The sequence below is a fragment of the Chlorocebus sabaeus genome, chromosome 20 (genome assembly GCF_047675955.1).
Source record: "Chlorocebus sabaeus isolate Y175 chromosome 20, mChlSab1.0.hap1, whole genome shotgun sequence".
Taxonomy (NCBI): Eukaryota; Metazoa; Chordata; class Mammalia; order Primates; family Cercopithecidae; genus Chlorocebus; species Chlorocebus sabaeus.
In genome coordinates this window covers 117,739,975-117,760,897 of record NC_132923.1, presented here as the reverse complement: position 1 = coordinate 117,760,897, position 20,923 = coordinate 117,739,975, and the positions used below count along the sequence as shown (strand labels likewise).

General features: G+C 46.8%; 1 protein-coding gene across 1 annotated transcript; it reads right to left on the bottom strand.

Moving 5' to 3' along the window:
- Window positions 1-8,071: 8,071 nt before the first annotated feature.
- Window positions 8,072-14,232, bottom strand: LOC103225970 (aflatoxin B1 aldehyde reductase member 3-like). Its single transcript, XM_073008138.1, has 7 exons — window positions 14,019-14,232; window positions 11,651-11,838; window positions 11,358-11,462; window positions 10,493-10,589; window positions 10,160-10,259; window positions 9,469-9,598; window positions 8,072-8,361 (listed from the first exon to the last, which is right to left on the bottom strand). Exons 1-7 carry the CDS (start codon window positions 14,230-14,232, stop codon window positions 8,200-8,202), a joined length of 996 nt encoding a protein of 331 aa, XP_072864239.1. The 3' UTR covers window positions 8,072-8,199.
- Between the last annotated feature and the right edge of the window lie 6,691 nt (window positions 14,233-20,923).

Sequence of the window (20,923 nt, the reverse complement as noted above, 5' to 3'; positions counted from 1 at the left end):
GCAAAACCCAACTATATAGTAAATATTAGAAAACTATTGAAATATATGAACAGAGTAAGTGAACAGTAAAAAGACGGACCAGGCGCAGTGGCTCACGCCTCTAATCCCAGCACTTTGGGAGGCCAAGGGCGGCAGATCACCTGAGGTCAAGAGTTGGAGACCAGCCTAACTAAAATGGAGAAATCCCGTCTCTACTAAAAATACAAAATTAGCCGGGCATGGTGGTGCATGCCTGTAATCCCAGCTACTTGGGAGGCTGAAGCAGGAGAATTGCATGAATGTGGGAGGCAGAGGTTGCAGTGAGCCAAGATGGCACCATTGCACTCCACTCCAGCCTAGGTAACAAGAGCAAAATTCTGTCTCAAAAAAAAAGAAAAGAAAAGAAAAAGTTAAAACGATGGGAAAAGACATACCTTGACAAAACTAAATTTTAAAAAGTTGGAATGGCTACATCAATATCAGTAAAAGTAGATTTCAAAACAAAAAATACTGGCCCACACAGTGGTTGACACCTGTAATCTCAGCACTTTGGGAGGCTGAAAAGGGACGACTGCTTGAGCCCAGGAGTTTGAGACCAGCCTGGGCAACACAGAGAGATCTTATCTCTACAAAAAAAAAATTTTAAAAGATTATCACAATGTGGTAGCATGTGCCTGTGGTCCCAGTTCTTCAGGAGGCTGAGGTGGGAGGATCAGCTGAGCCTGGGAAGTCAAGGTTGCAGTGAGCTGTGTTCATGCCATTGCACTCCAACCTGGGCAGCAGATTGAGACCCTGTCTCAAAACAACAACAATAACAACAACAACAAAAGCCTACCAAAGACAAAGAGGGACATACCATAATGACAAAGAGGTCAATTAACAAAGAAAATATAATCCTCAATGTATATGCAAATAAAAGTAGAGCATCAGAATGCACAAAAAGCAATAATAGAACTTAAGAAGAAATAGACAAATACAAAATTATAGTTGGTTTCAACACACCACTCTCAACAGTTGTAGAACAGTTATCAGTCATAATTTACAGAAACTCAGTAAAGGTATACAAGACTTGAACAGGCCGGGTGCCGTAGCTCACGCCTGTAATCCCAACACTTTGGGAGGCTGAGGCGGGTGGATCATGAGGTCAGGAGTTCAAGACCAGCCTGGCCAAGATGGTAAAACCCCGTCTCTACTAAAAATACAAAAAATTCGCTAGACATGGCGGCAGGGTAATCTCAGCTACTTGGGAGGCTAAAGCAAGGAATTGCTTGAACCCAGGAGGCAGAAGTTACAGTGAGCCGAGATCGTGCCACTGTACTCCAGCCTGGGTGACAGAGCAAGACTCCATCTCAAAAAAAAAAAAAAGAAGACTTGAATAACACTATTTAACCAATTCCACATAAACAACATGAACGGAATACCCAGCAACAGCAGAATGTGCATTAAAGTGCACATCCACCAAGATATACCAATATATCCACAAAGATATATCTTTGGAGGCATAAAACAAGTCTTAATACATGCAAAGGAGGCCAGGCGTGGTGGCTCACATCTGTAATCCCAGCACTTTGAGAGACAGAGGCAGGGAGATCACTTGAGGTCAGGCGTTCCAGATCAGCCTGGTCAACATCATGAGAATCCATCTCTACTAAAAATATAAAAAATAGACAGGCATGGTGGCATGCACCTGTAATCTCAGCTACACGAGAGGCTGAGACAGGAAAATCACTTGAACCTGGGAGACAGAGGTTGCAATGAGCCAAGATCATGCCACTGCACTCCAGCCTGGGCAACAGAGTGAGATTCTGTCTAAAAAAAGAAAATACCAAAAATAAATTAACAGGCTGGATGTTGTAGCTCACGCCTGTAATCCAAACACTTTTGGAGGTCGAGGCAGGCAGATTACCTGAGGTCAGGGCTTCTCTAGACCAGCCTGGCCAACATGGTGAAACCTCATCTCTACTAAAAATACAAAAATTAGCCGGGGGTGGTGGCTTATGCCTATAATCCCAGTTACTCAGGAGGCTGAGGCAGGAAAATCGCTTGCCCCAGCAGGTGGAGGTTGCAGTGAACCGAGATCACACCAGTGCACTCCAGCCTTGGCAACAGAGTGAGACTCCGACTCAAAAAAAAAAAAAAAAAAAAAGAAAGAAAGAAAAGAAAAGGGGAAAAAAAGAAAAGAAATAAATGAACACATACATTTCAAAGGATTTAAATAATACAAAGTACATCTCTGAGCACAATGGAATTAAACTAGAAAATAATAACAGAACTTAGAGCCTGAGAAGGAACTGAAAATAAGTAAATAGGTAAATAAATAAATAGAATAAAAAGGAAAAATAGAAAATAATAACGGAATGATATCTGGAAAATCTCCACACACTTGGAAATTAAATTACCCATGGATCGAAGATGTAATCTCAGGGAAAATTAGATCATATTTTGAACTGAATGAAAGTAAAAACATGACATGTCAAATTTTCTGAGATGCAGCCACAGTAGTACTAAGAGGGAAATTTATAGCATCACTTTGACATATTATAAAAGCAGAAATATCTCAAATCAATAATGTAAGCATTCACTTTTTTTTTTTTTTTTTTTTTTGAGACGAACTCTCACTCTGTTGTACAGACTGGAGTGCAGTGGTGTGATCTCTGCTCACTGCAACCTCGGCCTCCCAGGTTCAAGCAATTCTCGTGCCTCAGCTCCTGAATAGCTGGAATTACACATATGTGCCACCACACCTGGCTAATTTTTGTATTTTTAGTAGAGACAGCATCTCGCCTTGTTGGCCAGGCTAGTCCCGAACTCCTGGCCTCAAGGGATCCTCCCACCTCAGCCTCCCAAAGTGTTGGGATTACAGGCGTGAGCCACTGCACCTGTGTGGGTCTTTTCTTTGATTAAGTTGTAAGAGTCCTGTCTCTTTTCTAGCTACAAGTTCCTTAACAGATATGTGATTTGCAAAATACTGTCCCATTCTGTGGGTTGTCTTTTCACTTTCTTGATAGTGTTCTCTGAAGCACGAACATTCTCAACTTTGATGGTGTTGACTTTACTTTTTCTTTTGCCACGTGTGCTTTAGGTGTCAATATGTAAGAAACCACTGCCTAATCCAAAGTCATACTTATCCAGTATTTTCTTCTAAGAGTTTTACAGTTTTACCTTATACATTTAGGTGGCTGATTCGCTTGAGTTAATATTTTGTATATGGTATAGGGAAAGGCTCTCAAACTCCTGCGGTCAACGCCCACCACCACGCCCGACTAATTTTTGTGTGTTTTTAGTAGGGACGGGGTTTCACGTGTTAGCCAGGATGGTCTCGATCTCCTGACCTAGTGATCCACCCACCTCGGCCTCCCAAAGTGCTGGGATTACAGGCATGAACCACCACGCCCAGCCTCACTTTCTTTATGCAGTCTTTATAGCAAAAGAGTTCTAAATTTTGATGATGTCTAATTTAATTTCTCTTTTGTTGTGTGTGCTTCTGAGGAACAGTTGCCCAATCCAAGGCCACAAGATTTATCCCTATATTTTCTTTTTCTTTCTTTGAGACAGAGTCTCGCTCTGTCACCCAGGCTGCAGTGGAGTGGCACAATTTTGGTTCGTTGCAACCTCTGCCTCTTGGGCTCAAGTGATTCTGGTGCCTCAGCCACCAGAGTAGCTGGGATTACAGGAGTGTGCCACCATCGTGGCCCTGTATTTTCTTCTAAAAGTTTTTATAATTTTAGCCCATAGATTTAGGTCTATGACTCATGTTGTGTTTATTTTCCTATATATGGTGTGAGGAAGGGGTCCAACTTCATTCTCTTACTTGCAAATATCTAGATGTTGTTGAAGATGGTTATTTTCTTCTTCTTCTTCTTTTATTATTATTATTATTTTTAAGACAGAATCTCGCTCTGTCACCCAGGCTGGAGTGCAGTGGCAGGATCTGGGGTCACTGCAAGCTCCGCCTCCCGGGTTCACACCACTCTCCTGCCTCAGCCTCCTGAGTAGCTGGGACTACAGGTGCCCACCACCATGCGGGGCTAATTTTTTGTATTTTCAGTAGAGATGGTGTTTCACTGTGTTAACCAGGATGGTCGCGATCTCCTGACCTCGTGATCTGCCCACCTCGGCCTCCCAAAGTGCTGGGATTATAGACATGAGTCACCACACCCAGCCTGAAGATGGTTATTTTCCTTGTTGAATTGTCTTGTCACTTTTTTAAATTAATTGACAATATATGAAAGGGTTTACTGCTGGACTCTAAATTCTAATCCATTGATTTATGTCTAGCCTTATGCCAGGACCACACTGTCTTTAGAGCTGTAGTTGTTTTTTCTGTTTATTTGCTTGTTTTTTGTTTTGTTTTGTTTGGACACAGTCTCACTCTGTCACCCAGGCTGGAGTGTAGTGGCCTGATCTCGGCTCACTGCAACCTTCCTCTCCCAGATTCAAGCAATTCTCCCTGCCTCAGCCTCATGAGTAGCTGGGATTACAGGTGCCTGCCACCACGCCCAGCTATGTAGTTTTATAGTAAGTTCTGAAATCAGAAAGTGTCAGTCCTCCAACTGTGTTCTTTTTCAAGCATATTTTGGGTATCCTGGGTGCCCTGAATTTCCCTGTGAATTTTAGAATCAGTTTTCCAATTTCTGTGGTCTCAAAAAAAAAAAAAAAAAAGCTGGCTGAGCGTGGTGGCTCATGCCTGTAATCCCAGCATTCGAGGCACCAAGAGGGGCATATCAACTGAGGTCAGGAGTTCAAGACCAGCCTGGACAACATGGCAAAACCCAGTCTCTACAAAAATACACAAATTAACCAGGTGGGTGGCTCACACCTGTAATCCCAGCTACTCAGGAAGCTGTGCAGGAAAAATCAGTTGAATCCAGGAGATGGAAGTTGCAGTGAGCCGAGATTGTGCCACTGCACTCTAGCCTGGGAGACAGAGTGAGACTCCATCTTGAAAAATAAACTAAAATCAAATAAAGCCAGTTGGGATTTGGACAAGGATTATGTTGAATTTTCTCATCATCTTGGGGGATTTTGTCATTTTAAGGAATTGAATTTTGGTGTGCTTTTTTGTCCAAAGATAACTGACAGACCACCGCACATCAGGGAGAATCTATGTTGTATGGATAAAAAGAATCAGGGGTTTACTTCTTTTTATAAAGAATAAATTTTGTCTGTAGGGTGTCTTCCTCTGGTCAGCAAATGGGACTTTTCTTGGGGTCAGGTTTTTGGATGAGTGATGTTATCTAAATTTCCAAGTTGGGCCCCTTTCATCATTTTAAGGGACTGTTCCAAGTATTGCCTGCTGCCCTGCCCACGGCTGGAGGGATTTTGCTGTAATGGTCAAACAGCAACCACCACACCTGGGATTTTCCTTTCCCAGCCTTGAGTGCCTCCTGTTTGGAGGAGGGGTGTAGGGGTGTTCTGAGGAAAATGTGGACCCCGCTGCCCTTGCCCCCAAGCCCAATAAAAAGAAGCCCAGAACCACCACTGAGAAAGTTATGAATGAAAAGACAGGAGGCTTTAGCTAAGACAAGAGGAAAGCCATTGCCGAGATTATGGAATATTTAAAAATGTTCCACATTAATACAGTTTGAATGTTTCCTCCGCTTCAAATCCCATGTTGAAATGTGACCTCCAGGCCAGGTGCTATGGCTCAAGCCTGTAATCCCAGCACTTTGGGAGGCTGAGGTGGGCAGATCACCAGGTCAGGCGTTCGAGACCAGCCTGGTCAACATAGTGAAACCCCGTCTCTACTAAAAATACAAAAATTAGCCAGGGTGGTGGCATGCGCCTGTAGTCCCAGCTACTCGGGAGGCTGAGGCAGGAGAATCGCTTGAACCCGGGAGGCGGAAGTTGCGGTGAGCCGAGATCGTGCCACTGCATTCCATGTGGGTGACAGAACTAGACTCTGTCAAAAAAAGAAAGGGAACGGAAGTGGAGGGGAGGGAAGAGAAGAGGAGGAGAGGGGAGCGGAACCTGTAGTGTTGGAAGAGGGCCTCGTGGGAGGCGTTTGGGTCATTGGGGCAGATCCCTCATGAATGGTTTGGTGCTATCCTCATGATAATAAATTCTTCCTCCGTTACTTCACATGAGACCTGGTTGTTTAAAAGAGCCTGGAACCATCTGCCTCTTGCTCCCTCTCTTGTCATGTGATATGCCCGCTCCCTTTTTCCCCTTCCACCGTGATTGTAAACTTCCTGACGCCCTCACTAGAAGCAGGAACTGGCGTCATGCTCTTCGGACAGCCAGCAGAACTGTGAGCCAAATAAGTCTCTTTTCTTTAAAACGTATCCAGCCTCAGGTGTTCCTTTATAGCAATGTGAATGGACTAAGATAGAAAATGGGTATTGAGGAGTGCAGCATTACTGTAACAATACCTGAAAATGGATGCGGAAGCAGCTTTGGACCTGGGTAATGGACAGGAGTTGGAAGAGTTTGGAAGGCTCAGAAGATGACAGAAAGATAAGGGAAAGTCTGGAACTTCTTAGAGACTTGTTAAGTAGTCGTGACCAAAACGTACTAGAAATACAGACAGTGAAGGACAGGCCGAGGAGGTCTCAAATGGAAATGGGGAATTTATTGGGAGCTAGAACAAAGGTCACCCATGGTATCCCTTAGCAAAGAGCTTGGCTGCATTGTGTTCTTGTTCAAGGGATTTGTGGAAGGTTCAACTGAAGAATGATGACCGAGAGCATCTGGTGGGAGAAATTTCAAAGCTGCAAAGCATTCAGGATGTGGCATTCTTGTTTCCAAAAACCTACAGTCAGATACAGGAGCCAAGGAATGAATTATAGTTGGAATTCATAATTAAAAGGGAACCAGAGTGTAATAGCTTGAGAATTGGCAGCCTGGCCATGTGATGAAGAAGGAAAGAGCATTTCAGCAGAGGAATTCACATCGGCTGTCGAACAACCACTTGCTAGAGAGATGAGCATGACTAAAAGGGAGTCAAGTGCTAATGGCCAAGATGATGGGAAAGGGGCTGAAAGCCATTTCAGAAAACTTCAGGACAAAGTTCACAGACGCTGCTAGGGCAATACCGGAGGCAATGTGAGCCTGGAGCCCCCCCCTAAACTCCACTAGGGCACTGCCCAGTGGAGCTGTGGGAAAGAGGCTACCACTCTCCAGACCCCAGGATTGTGCAGCCACCAGCAGCTTGTGCCCAGAGCCTGGAAAAGCCACAGGCACTTACTCCAACCAGTGAGAGCAGCCACGGAGCTGCATCCTGCAAAGCCACATAAGTGGAGCTGCCCAAGGCCTTGGAAGCCCACCACTTGCACCAGTGTGGACAGGATATGGGAAATGGAGTCCGAGATTATCGTGGAGCTTTACATGTATCATGCCTGCCCTACTGGGTTTCAGACCTGCATGGGCCTGTTGCCCTGTTCTTTTGGCCAATTTCTCCCTTTTGCAATGGGAATGTTACCCAAAGCCGGTACCACCATTGTATCATGGAAGTAAATGACTTGGTTTTGATCATACAGGTTCATAGGTGGATAAAACTTACCTTGAATCTTGGGTGAGACTTTGGACTTATGATTGAGTTGATGCTGGAACAAGTTAAGACTTTGGGTGACTATTGGGAAATGATGACTGTATTTTGCAATGTGAGAAGAACATGACATTTGTGGGGGGCACTGCTACAATGATATCATTAGGGGTTTTTTTCCCCTCCAAATCTCATGTTGCAATGTGATCAATGTTAGAGGTGGGCCTGATGGGAGGTGTCAGGGTTTGGGGGCAAATCCCTCATGAATGGCTTGGTGCCATGCGGACAGTAATGAGCGAGTTCCGGCTTTATGAGTTCATACAGGATCTGGTTGTTTAAAAGAGCCTGGAATTTCCTCCCGTCTCTTGCTCCCTCTCTTGCCATGTGACATGCTGGCTCCGCTTCCCCTTCTGCCATGATTGTAAGCTTCCTGAGACCCTTGCCAGGAGTAGATGCCGGCACCACACCCCCTTGTACAGACTGCAGAACCGTGAGCCAAAGAAACCTCTTTTCTTTATTGATGACCCAGTCTCAGGTATTCTTTTATAGCAATGCAAACAGACTAACACACAGCATCCTGGGAGGTTTTATTCATCATTTGGTGGTGACTCTACTGTTAGGTTTTTGTTCAAATAGTTCCGTTCCTAAGAATGTACTGAGGCAGTTCTAAATTAAAGAAAAAGTGAGAGACAAAAGAGGTTACAGAAGAGCCTTGGGCAGCCTGAGAAACGATGGGCCTAGCGGAAGTAGTTGGGACATTCGTAAGCAACCAAATTCCAGGCTTGATTAAAGGCGTCCACGACAGCCGGCTTCAGGGGCCCTTCCTCTGCCGCTGCCAAGTTCTGCTCCAGCTGCTCCAGGCTGGACATGCCCAGGATGACTGCGTCCCCATGGGCACCCTGCAAGGGAGATGGCCAGACTTCCACCTTCTGCTGCACAGCAACTCCACTCACAGCCCTCCCAGCCACCTCCCTGCTGAGATTTGGGCTCTCTTGTATCCCAGACGTCCAGAAATAAGATGCCTTGGATAGCTGTACCCATGTGACTCGAAACCTGTATTCATTCCCTACTGCCACACGATACTTCCAAACAGACCTACATTCACAGCCCAGTTCTGCCCCCTAGCGGCTGTGTAAACGTGGCTAAGTTATTAAACCTCTCTGAGACTCAATCCTCTTCTCTATTTTCAACATGGTTATGGGTGTGAAAAATTATGTACAGTGCTTAGCTCTCATTTATTGAGCACCTACTGTATATATGCCAGACACTATTGCAACATCTGAGGCTGAAGCTGGATATAAATTTGAATAAGGAAGACATGGTGTACCAAGTGAGGGAAACTCCAGCTCCCACCAAAGGATGAAACTAGTGGATTTTACAGTTAAACCTGTGTTAAAATGTTAAAATGTCTGCCCCTTTAATAGCTGGGTGAAAGTCAGCTTCCTCATCAATAACACCGGGACAGTCATTTCATAAAGCTGAAGGAATAATGAAATCCCTGCAACAAAGCCCTTATTACAAAGCCTGGTACTCAGATACCATCAAGGCCAATGGGAAGGCCGAGCGCAGTGGCTCACACCTGTAATCCCCACACTTTCAGAGGCTGAGGAGGGTGAATTATCTGAGCTCAGGAGTTTGAGACCAGCCTGAGCAACATGGTGAAACCCCATCTCTACTACAAATACAAACAATTAGCTGGGCATGGTGGCGCATGCTTGTAATCCCAGCTACTCGGGAGGCTGAGACAAAAGAATTGCTTCAGCCCAGGTGGCAGAAGTTATAATGATCCGAGATCGTGCCACTGCACTCCCACCTGGGCGACAGAGTGAGACTCTGTCTCCAAAAAAAATAAAACATAGAAAAAGACCAGTGGGAAGAATGTTTGTGAGAGTTGAAAGAAAGAGATATTTTAGAGGAATCAATAAACAAATGTTTTAGCCCTCATCCAAAGATATTGCTGGTCCCCCTGGAAGGGAAGGAGCTGAGCGCCCAGGGTCGCTGGTTACCTGCAGCTGTGAGTGGTGGTACATCCACCGGAGGCTGGCTGAGGTCATGCTGGGGGCACTGGTGCCATACGCAGCCTGCAGGGCCTTCTGCACCAGGGCAATGCCCTCGAAGTGGTTCTCCTTCCAGTAGCTGGGAAGGGGGGACAGTGGCACAGGGGTCAGTACCATGGGGGTCACACTGGGGGCCACAACCAAAGAGCCAATGATGGCCACTGCCCCACCCCACACCTTGCAGCCATGAGGGACAGGTGCGCTCTCCAGCCATGCGTCTCCCACTTTGCTGGGCGTCAGAACCACCCAGGATGCTGGCCCCTCAGCAGAGACCTCAAAGAGTCTTTATTCCTGACGACTCAGCAGCCTGCTCTCATTTTCCTTAGGGACACGAGGGCCACTGGGATGGAACAGGACTTGGCCCCAGGTCTCCGGGACCTCCCTCCAGGGCTCCTTCTTTCCTTCCTAGCAGGTGACTGCTCAGGAAAGAGCTATGACTTCAAGACCCTGAGGACCAGGGAGCCTCATTTCCTCCTGGAGGTCCCCAGACAACAAGAAAACACACAGAGGGTTTGGAAATTCCTGAAGAAATTCAGGGTACAGCAGCGAGGAAAGGCCTTACCCTAGGAGCAGCCCAAGACTTCATTCCACATAAAGCTGACCCCACCCCAGCCATCCACACCAAGCACCCCCAGCTCACCGATTCCTGTACAGCTCTGCCCACTGATTCCCAAAGAAGCGGCCCACAGGCTGTTTCCCGTCCTTGTCCTCATACTTGTACCTGCCAGTCAGCAGGCCCCCTGCGGGAAGGCAGCAATCAGCCCCCGGGCCCAGAGTGCCCCAGAAGCTGCCACATCCCTCAGGGCTCTGGACTAGGGGAGGGGCAGGGACCCAGGAGGGCTGAAGGACGCAGCCTTGACTTCTTTGACCTCAGAGGTCAAAGTTTGTCAAACCCTCCCTGCTTCCCAGGTCCTGGGCTGGGCATCTGTGGGTCGGGAATAGGCTGAGTCAGGGCCAGGAATGCTCCACGTACCAGCCAGAGGGTTGAACGCATAGAACCTCAGTCCAAAGTGCCTGAGGCAGGGGAAGAGCTCTGTTTCCACCTGCCGGGTGATGGCGTTGTACATGCCCTGCAAGGAGAGGGCCCCAGGGGAGAGGGTGGATGTGTCAAAGAAGGGACCTCAAATTTACCCTTATAGAGTCCTTATTTCAGACCTTAACAATTCTAGGACTTTAACCACCTGGGCATATACTTATTCTTACTGGTGCTGGTGAAAGGGGCTTATGCCTGAGGAAAATTCATTCATTGAGCCAACTTTCATGAGCACCAACTACGGGCTGGTTGTCAGATTTGGATTCTTAAGCCAAAAGGACAGGGTCCCTTTACCTCAAGGTTTTATAATAAGGTCAAGTATAAACAGTTATAATCGAGTAAAGAGGCATTCACAATAGACTAGAAAGTTCCATGACCAGTGCCTGGCGCCAACCAGGTGTAGAAACGTTTGTGGAATGAATGATGAGGAGGTAAAGGAGGACCTGAGTTCTCAGGGTCTTCTGGGCCCCTGTAGAAAGGCTTCCAGAGGAAGACACCCGTATGTGAGACCTGAACCGGTCTCCCAGGGAAGGGGCAGTGCAGGGCAGGGCGTGTTCCAGGCTGAGTGCAGGGCCAGGTGGGGAAGGAAGGGTCCAAGATACACAGATAGGCAGGAAGGAAACAGATGCCCAGTGGCCAGCCTGAGGAGCTTGAATGGCATCCTGAGGATATGTGGGAGCCATCTGCAGGGTTTGAACAGGGGGTGGCTGCTATGTAGAGGGTACCGGGGGAGTCAGAGGGGAATAGAGAGCCCAGGATGAGCAGGAGTCCTGGAGACCTTGGCCTCTGCAGCCCCGGCCCTCACCTGGTACACAGTGGGCACGATCCAGCCATTGCTCTTGCAGAGGGTACAGATCTCGGCCACTTCCCAGGCGGCATAGTTGGAGAGGCCAAGCTCCACGAACTTGCCCTGCAGGGGTGAGGCAGCAGTCAGAAAGCAGTGCAGCTGAGACCAGGAAGGGGAGGCCAGGGTGGGGCCCCTGGGAGTGGGGCTGTTCCCTGCTCCACCCTGGAACCGCCCTGGTGCCTCTGATCTCACCACTGGGATCAGAATGAGAGCAGTAGCGGGCCACCTCCCAGAGCTCAGGGGACCAGCACCTCCTGGTGCAGCTGGTGGCAGGCACGCAGCGTCTCTTCCACCGGGGTGCTGTGGTCTGGCAAGTGCAGGTAGAAGAGGTCCACTCGGGGACACTGCAGCCGCTTCAGTGACGTCTCCAGCTGGAACCGGAGACTGTCAGGCTTCAGGGAGTTCCCAAACAGTGGATTGGCCTTCGTATCAATTTTCACTGACAGGAGAGAGAAATGAAATTCAGGGCCTGGCACCATGGCTCACACCTGTAATCCCAGCACTTTGGGAGACCAAGGCGGGCAGATCAGGAGGTCAGGAGTTCGAGACCAGCCAGACCAACATGATGAAACCCCATCTCTAATAAAAACACAAAAATTAGCCGGGCCTGGTGGGACCCGCCTGTAGTCCCCAGCTAGCCAGGAGTCTTAGGCAGGAGAATTGTTTGAACCCAGGAGGCAGAGGTTGCAGTGAGTCGATATTGTGCCATAGCACTCCTGCCTGGCGACAGAGTGAGACTCCTTCTAAAAAAAAAGAAAAAAAAAAAAAAAAGAATCTTAGTTCTCAGTGAGTCAGTGAGCTGGACTAACAGGGGAGTGGAGAGTCCTCCTCCCACTTTTCACACTTAGAAAGTCACTTAGGCTGGCAGGAGGGCAGTCACTGGAGCCCTTGAGACCTGGGAGGGAGCAGGTTTGAGGAACTATTCATTTGGAAATTTTCCATGCCACCTCCACCCCTCTGCTTCTCAACTGAACTTCACTTCAGATCTGAGATCTGAGGACTTTCACCAGCCAACCTTGGACTCAAAGAAGACAAAGAAGGATTTAAAAAAAACAAACAAACAAACAAAAAAAAAAAACAAAAAAAAAAAAACAGAAATAAGGGCCAGGCAGAGGCTGCAGATCTGTGTTGGCTCACACCTGTAATCTCGGCACTATGGGAGGCCAAGGCAGGAGGATCACTTGAGCCCAGGAGTTTGAGACCAGCCTGGACAACAAAGTGAGACTCCCGTCTCGATGAATAATACAAAAAATTAGCTGGGTGTGGTGGCACAGGCCTGTGTTAGTCCCAGTTCCTCAGGAGGCTGAGGTGGGAGGATCGCTTGAGCCCTGAGAGGTCAAAGCTTCAATAAGCCATGATCGCACCACTCCACTCCAGCCTGGGCAAAAAAAGCAAGATCATGTCTCAAAAGAAAAAAAAAAAAAAAAAAAACAGAAATATGGTTAGAGCTCTCAACGAGTGGCAGCTGGGTGATCTAGAAAGCGTGTGGCACTGAGATGCACGCACAGGCTGGGTTCGTTCGGGATCTACCATGTGGTGAATCAGAGGAGAAATGACTCCACTCAGACACTCAGAGTGGAAGGAGGCAAATGGTGCTAATACTAAGAACAAAGAAACAGCCAACATTTCCCAGCCCTCACTATATGCTTGCCAGGCACTGGCCTAAGCACTGCACATGGCATCAGACTGAGGGCGGCTCCTCCTGCCCCTATACACACATCTTCCCCTCAGGCTACACCTGCTTCCTCCAGCACCCACAGCATTGCCAAATCACATTTGCTTTTCCACACCCGTGCCCACTGCCCTGACACCCTTGCCCCTCGTACTCTTCCTGGCAAACTCATCTCTGTTCTTTCTTCAGGGGGTCCCTCCCAGGAAGGGCTCACTCCGGGCTCCCCAGCCACCTCTAGAATTGGAGCTTCCTGGAGTGGGTTAGTGTCCATTTCTCTCCAATAGCTTCAGACAGAGCTTCCCACAGACACGGCAGTGAGAACCTGTACCACCCCAATCCCCCATCCCCCTGAGGGAGCTGCCAAGGCTCCCAGGCACTGCCACCCTGGTGAGGTGCCCTTGAACCTGGAGAGGTGCCCTTGCGAGTACCACAAGGTACTCAGAGCAAAATTCAGGGCGCGAGCAGGCTGGCACGTGTGAAGGAGGAAGCAGATAGTATGCTGGGTCCAAACTCTGATTTCGGACTGTGCCAGGGAGTGCCAGGCGGTAAGCACAGAATTTCTGCAGATCAGGCCCGTCAAGGGCACCTGCAGGGCACAGGTGGGGACAGGAGCTGCACAATGCCAGATTCCAATGCTTTTCGTGCTCCAGAGAGGGGCTAGCCAAGTCACTCCAGGCAAGACCAAGTCATCCAGACGTCAATGAGGGTGGTGGCTACCTCCCGGAAGAGAAGAGAGACGAAGAAAAGAGAAGAAGAGAGAAAAGTTGTCCTGAGCTACATGTGCCTGAGAAGCCTGGGGTTCCCAGGGTTGCAAGGTGGACAGGGGTTGGAGGAGCGGGGAACAAAGCCGTAGGTGCTGCCTGGGGCCAGGGAGAGCTGGGGGGTGCACGGCTGTGGACAGGCTCAGCTGTGCACGGTGCAGGGGGAGGATCAGGGGCCAGTGTTACCTCTGCAGTCGCTGCCCCCCAGCCCCAGGCCCAGGCCGCCCAGGATGGTCTCGGACTGGCCGTCGCTGTACGCGAAGGCCGTGTCTATCTCGGTGTGGCCGCGCTCCAGGAAGGCTCGCGTGGCTGCGGCGCTGGTGGGCGCGTCCATGCGACGCCCCATCTCCATGGCGCCCAGCACCGTGGCGGGCCGGTCCAGTGATAGCTGCCGGGACATGACAGCGGCAACGGGATACTGCAATAGCACGGGCGCAGCGCGCAGCGGTCGATAGCACCTGCTCCGGAACCGGCAGCTGCTTGCCTTTAGGGACTGGCTCGGGCCACGCCCACCTGGGGGTGGAGCTGACGGCGCCCCCGAAGGTCCTCAACGCCCCCCATGCGCTCGACTCCGGGCTCGACTAGGACCGTCTGTATTTGCACCAAGCAAACTGCGAAATGGCTGGGGCTTCCTACCGGTGACTGTCCTCTTGGAGATTTTAACACTCCTCAACGTCCCCAAGGGTGAGGGGGTCCAACGGTGGCGACGATCCCAAAGGGCGGGGACTCCTCGGGCCTCCCTGCCCGATCGTCCCTCCTTCCTCGGCCTTGCCCCGGAGCTGTCCCGGGTCTCTCTCCTCCAGGAGGGAGCTTACGGGGTGGGGTGGACCTAGGGCTGTCGCACCTGCCGTGTGGTCCTGGAGAACGAGGCTTACCAAAAGCTCAAGACAGCGTCCTCATGGAGTGACATGGTTAACGTGTTGAAAGAAAAGAACTGTTGGCATTGAATTCTATACCTAAGTGAAAAAAAAACTGACTGACTCTGGTGACTTACGCCTGTAATGCCAACACTTTGAGAGATCAAGGCAGGAGGATCACTTGAGCCCAGGTGTTTGAATCCAGCCTGTGCAACATAGGGAGGCCCTGTCTCAACAGAAAAAAAAAAAAAAAAAAAAAAAGACATAGAAAAATGGACCAGTGCCCAGCTGCAGTGAGCTGTGATAGCGCTACTGCACTCCACCCTGGGTGACAGAGGGCATATCTGTCTGCAAATACAAAAGAAAAAAACATCAATAGACAGATGGAACAAATGTAAAAACAATAGCAGAACTGATTTAAACCCAATCATATCAATAATGACATAAATATAAATGATGTAAATGCTCAAGGTAAAGGGCAGTGATTGTTAGAATGGATAAAAAAGCAAAACTGAACTATATGGTAAATACCAGAAAGGTATTCAAATATAAAAACAGAGATAGTTTAAGAGCAGAAAGATGGGAAAAGGCATATACTGACAAAACCAAATTTTAAAAAGTTGGAATGGCTAAATGAATATCAGAGAAAGTAGATTTCAAAACAAAGACTGCCCCCACAGTGGGCGACATACTGGCCCACACCTGTAATCTCAGCACTTTGGGAGGCTGAGAAGGAAGAGTTTGAGACTAGCCTGGGCAACACAGGGAGAGCTTATCGCTACAAAAAAAAATTAAAAATTATCAAAATGTGGTAGCATGCACCTGTGGTCTCAGTTACTTGGGAGGCTGAGAAGGGAGAATCATCTAAGCCTGGGAGGTCGAGGCTGCAGTGAGCTGTGACCACACCACTGCACTCCACCATGGGCAACAGATTGAGACTCTGTCTCAAAGCAACAACAGCAACAGCAAAAACTATCAAAGACAAAGAGGGACATATCATAATGACAAATAGGTCAATTAATGAAGAAGATATAATTCTAAATATATATGCACCTAAGCATAGATCATCAAAATACATGAAAAACAATAATAGAACTAAAGAAGAAGTAGACAAATACAACATTATAATTGGAGATTTCAACACACCATTCTCAATAGTTGTAGAACAGTTATCAGTCATAATTTACAGAAACTCAGTAAAGGTGTACAAGACTCAATGCTATTAACCAATTCCACATAAACAACATGAATGGAATATTCAACAGCGAAATATGCGTTCTTTTCAAGTGCATATCCACCAAGATATACCATATTTGGAGGCATAAAACAAGTCTTAATAAATGTAAAAGAGGCCCGGAGTGGTGGCTCACACCTGTAATCCCAGCATTTTGGGAGGCCAAGGCAGGTGGATTAACTGAGTTCAGGAGTCTCAGACCAGCATGGACAACACAGTGAAACCCTGTCTCTACTAAAAATACAAAAATTAGGCAGGCGTGGTGGCATGCCCTTGTAATCTCAGCTACTCAGGAGGCTGAGGCAGGAGAATCACTTAACCTGCTTGGTGGAGAGTGCAGTGAGCCGAGATCAGGCCACTGCACTCCAGCCTGGGCAACAGAATGAGACTCCATATTAAAAAAATAATAAAATAAATAAATAAATTTTAAAGGATTCCAATCATACAAAGTACATCTCTGAACACAATGGAATTAAACTAGAAAATAATAACAGAGGCTGGGCACAGTGGCCCACACCTGTAATCCCAGCACTTTGGGAGGCAGAGGTAGGCAGATCACTTGAGGTCAGAAGTTCAAGACCAGCCCGGCCAATATGGTGAAACCCCATCTCTACTAAAAATACAAAAAAAATTAGCTGGGAATTGTGGCATGTGCCTGTAATCCCAGCTACTCAGGAGGCTGAGGCAGGACAATTGCTTCAACCTGGGAGGTGGAGGTTGCAGTGAGCTGAGATCATACCACTGCACTCCAGCTTGGGCAACAGAGAAAGACTCCATCAGACTCCGTCTCAAAAAAAAAAAAAAAAAAAAAAGAAAAAGAAAAGGAAAATAACAGAATTTAGAGCCTGAGAGGGAACTGAAAGTAAGTAAATAAGTTAATAAATAGAAGAAAAAGGAAAAATAGAAAATAATAATGGAATGATATCTGGACAATCCCCAGATATTTAGAAATTAAATAACCCATGGGGCAAATACGTAATCGCAAGGAAAATTAGATCATATTTTGAACTGAATGAAAGTAAAAACAGGACATATCAAATTTTCTGAGATGCAGCCACAGTAATGCTATGAGGGAAATTTATAGCACCACGCTGGCATATTATAAAAGAAGAAATATTTCAAATCAATAATGTAAGCATTTACTTTTTTTTTTTTTTTTTTTTTTGAGACAAAGTCTCACTCTGTCGCACAGGCTCGAGTGCAGTGATGCAATTTCAGCTCACTGCAACTTCGGCCTCCTGGGTTCAAGCAATTCTCATGCCTCAGTTTCCTGCGTAGCTGGAATTACAGGCATGCACCACCGTGCCTGGTTAATTTTTTTATTTTTAGTAGAGAAGGGGTCTCACCGTGTTTGCCAGGCTGGTGAACTCCTGGCCTCAAGGGATCCTCTCGCCTCGGCCTCCCAAAGTGCTGGGATTACAGGTGTGAGCCAGTGCACTGGCCGAGGCTTTTACTTCAAGAAACCATGAAAGGAAGAGTCAAGTAAAACCAAATTAGCAGAAGAAAGGAAATAATAAAAATTATAGCCAAAATAGGCTGATGTGGGAGAATTGCTTGAACCCGACAGGCAGAAGCTGCAGTGAGCCAAGATCACTCCTCTGCGTGCTAGCCTAGGAAACCGAGAAGCTGCCATCTCCAAGAAAGAAAAAAAGCCAAAATAAATGAAATAGAAAACAAAAACATTAGCAAAGGTCAGTAAAACCAGAAGTAGGTTCTATAAACAGATCACTAAAGTTGATAAACCTCTGACTAGACTGATCAGGAATAACAGAGAGAATACACAGATTAACCACACCAGAAACAGCAGAAGAGACACCACTACAGATTGTACAAAAATTAAAATGACAATAGGGTAGATGATTAAAACCTTTATGTGAATACATTTAATAAGTTAGATGAAATGGACAATTTCGTTGAAAAACACAAACTACCAAAGCCCACTAAGGAAAAATGAGACAGCCGGGCATAGTGGCTCACACCTGTAATCCCAGCACTTTGGGAGTCCGAAGCAGGCAGATCACTTGAGGTCAGGAATTGGAGACCAGCCTGGTCAACGTGGTGAGACCTCATCTCCACTAAAAATCCAAAAATTAGCTGGGTGTGCTGGTGTGCACCTGTAATCAGTTACTTGGAAGGCTGAGGCCGGAGAAACGTTTGAACCTGGGAGGCAGAGGTTCCAGTGAGCCAAGATCACACCACTGCACTCCAACCTGGGTGACAGAGCCAGACCCTGTCTAAAAAAAAAAAAAAACCAACAACCTGAATTTGTTTTCTTCTTAAGACAGGATCTTGCTCTGTCTTCTAAGTTTGAGTGCAATAGTGCAAGCATAGCTCACTGCAGCCTCAACCTCCTGGGCTCAAGCGATCCTTCTGCCCAAGCCTCCCAAGTAGCTGGGACTACAGGTGCACCTCATTACACCCGGATAATTTTGTAAAAATATTTTTGTAGGGACAGGGTCTGGCTATATTGCTCAGGCTGGTTTCAAACTCCTGGGCTCAAGTATTCCTCCTGCCTCAGCCTCCCAATTCGCTGGAATTGCAGGTGTGAGCCATCTCGTCTACCCCAGATATTGAAATCTTAATAAAAAAATATTTCCACAAAGAAAACTGCAGGTCTCCATGGCTTCATTGGACACTTAAGGAAGAAACAACATCAATTCTGTACAATGTTTCTAGTATATAGAAGAGGAGGGATCACGTACCAACTCCTCTTGAGGCTACATTACCAGATAACAGATGACACAAAGATGTTACAAGAAAGAAACTACACACATAACCTTCATGGATCTAGACACAAAATCCTTTTTATGTTTTTCAAAAATCCCTTTAAAACTTAGCAAAATGAATACAGTAGTATATACAAACCATAATGCATCACAACCAAGTTAGTTTCATCCCAGGAATATAAGGTTGGCTTAATATTTTAAAATCAATCAATATAATTTACTGTACTAACAGGCTGTAAGATAAAACCCATATGACCATCTCAATAGATGCAGAAAAAGCACTTGACAAAATTTAATACCTATTCAAAAAAAACCCTCTCAGCCAACTAGGAATAGAAGGGAAGTCCTGAAACTGATAAAAGGCATCCATAGGCCAGGCGCGGTGGCTAATGCCTAGAATCCCAGACTTTGGGAGGACAAGACGGGCGGATTGCTTGAGCCCAGGAGTTCAAGACCAATGTGGGCAACATAGCAAGACTGTTCTCTATAAAAAATAAAATAATTAATAAGTGGAGTGCAGTGGAGTGATCTCAGCTCACTGCAAGCTCTGCCTCCCGGGTTCACGCCATTCTCTTGCCTAAGCCTCCCGAGTAGCTGGGGCTACAGGCGCCCACCACCACGCCCTGCTAATTTTTTTGTATTTTTAGTAGAGATGGGGTTTCACTGTGTTAGCCAGGATGGTCTCGATCTCCTGACCTTGTGATCCACCCGCCTCAGCCTCCCAAAGTGCTGGGATTATAGGCGTGAGCCACTGCGCCCAGCCAAAATAAAATAACTTTTAAAGGGCATACACAAACACCTACAGCTAATATATTTAATGATGAAATCAGACAGTTTTGCCCCTAAGATTGGGAATGATGTCCACCAATGATGTCCACTCTTATTCAACATTGTATTGAAGATGCTAGTTATTTCAATGTATTTCTGTTTGTTTGTTTGTTTGTTTGTTTTTTGAGACAGGATCTTGCTCCGTCACCCAGGCTGGAGTGCAGTGGCATGGTCTTGGCTCACTGCAGCCTTGACCTCCTCCTGAGTTCAAGAGATCCTCCTACTTCAGCCTCTGGAGTAGCTGGGACTACAGGTGCACACTACCAACCTGGATAATTTTGGTTTTTTTTTTTTTTGTAGAGATAAGGTTTCACTATGTTGCCCAGGCTGGTCTCCAATTCCTAGGCTTGAGTGATCCTCTTGCTTTAGCCTCCCAAAACGTTGGGATTACAGGGGAGCCACTGTGCCTGGCCATGGACATAGTTCAGTACATGAGTAATAATAGACATTTTCTTACATAACTATAATACCCTTGTCATGCTAACAAAATTAACGACTCTTTGGTGTCACCTAATACTAGGTCCATATTCTTTCTTTTTTTTTGTTTTTTGTTTTTTTTGTTTTTTTTTTATGGAGTCTTGCTCTGTTGCCAGGCTGGAGTGCAGTGGTGTGATCTCAGCTCACTGCAACCTCCGCCTTCCGGGTTCAAGTGATTCGCCTGCCTCAGCCTCCCGAGTAGCTGGGACTACAGATGTGCACCAACACGCCCAGCTAATTTTTTGTGTGTGTTTCAGTAGAGACAGGGTTTCACCATGTTGAACAGGATGGTCTCGATCTCCTGACCTCGTGATCCGTGCGCCTTGGCCCCCTGAAGTGCTGGGATTACAGGTGCAAGCCACCACACCCGGCCCACCAGGTCCATATTCAAATATCCCTGAGTGTTAAAGAAATGTATGTTTCAGTTGGTTCGAGTTAGGATTAAAATGTGATTTACATACTGCATTTGGTTGGTATATTGTATTTCTGTGTCTATTTTAAGTATCAGCCTTCCCACCCATCTCTCCACCCTTTTCATACATTGGCTTGTTCCAGAAACCCATCATTTGGGCTATTGAATGTCTCGTGTTCTATTTGCATAAGTCATGTTTTTCTCTAACTTGTTCCTGTCTTCCCTCATAATTCTTGTCAAATGGAAGTTAGTGCTAAAGGCTAGATCATCTTCTGGTTCAGCTTGTTTTTCTGTTTTGTTTTGTTTAGTGTTAGTTGTTTTATTATTATTATTATTTTGGTAAGAATACGTCTTCAGTGGTGTGTGTACTTCCTAATACATCATATAAGGGAAGCACACACAGCAGTAATGCTGAGACGATTTCTTACATGCAGGTGTAAGAAACAATACAGAGAGATTCTTATAAACTTTCCCCAGTGATAGGGTTTGGCTGTATCCCCACCTAAATCTTATGCTGAGATCCAACAGTGGGTTCATGTGGGGTTAGCCTGCTTCCT

Excerpts from the sequence above, each read along its gene's own strand:
- LOC103225970 (XM_073008138.1), bottom strand. The coding sequence starts at position 14,232 with ATGTCCCGGCAGCTATCACTGGACCGGCCCGCCACGGTGCTGGGCGCC. Across the intron at positions 11,463-11,650 it reads GCCACCAGCTGCACCAGGAG|GGCAAGTTCGTGGAGCTTGG; the intron begins GTGCTGGTCCCC and ends TCACCCCTGCAG. Across the intron at positions 10,590-11,357 it reads TCGTGCCCACTGTGTACCAG|GGCATGTACAACGCCATCAC; the intron begins GTGAGGGCCGGG and ends CTCTCCTTGCAG.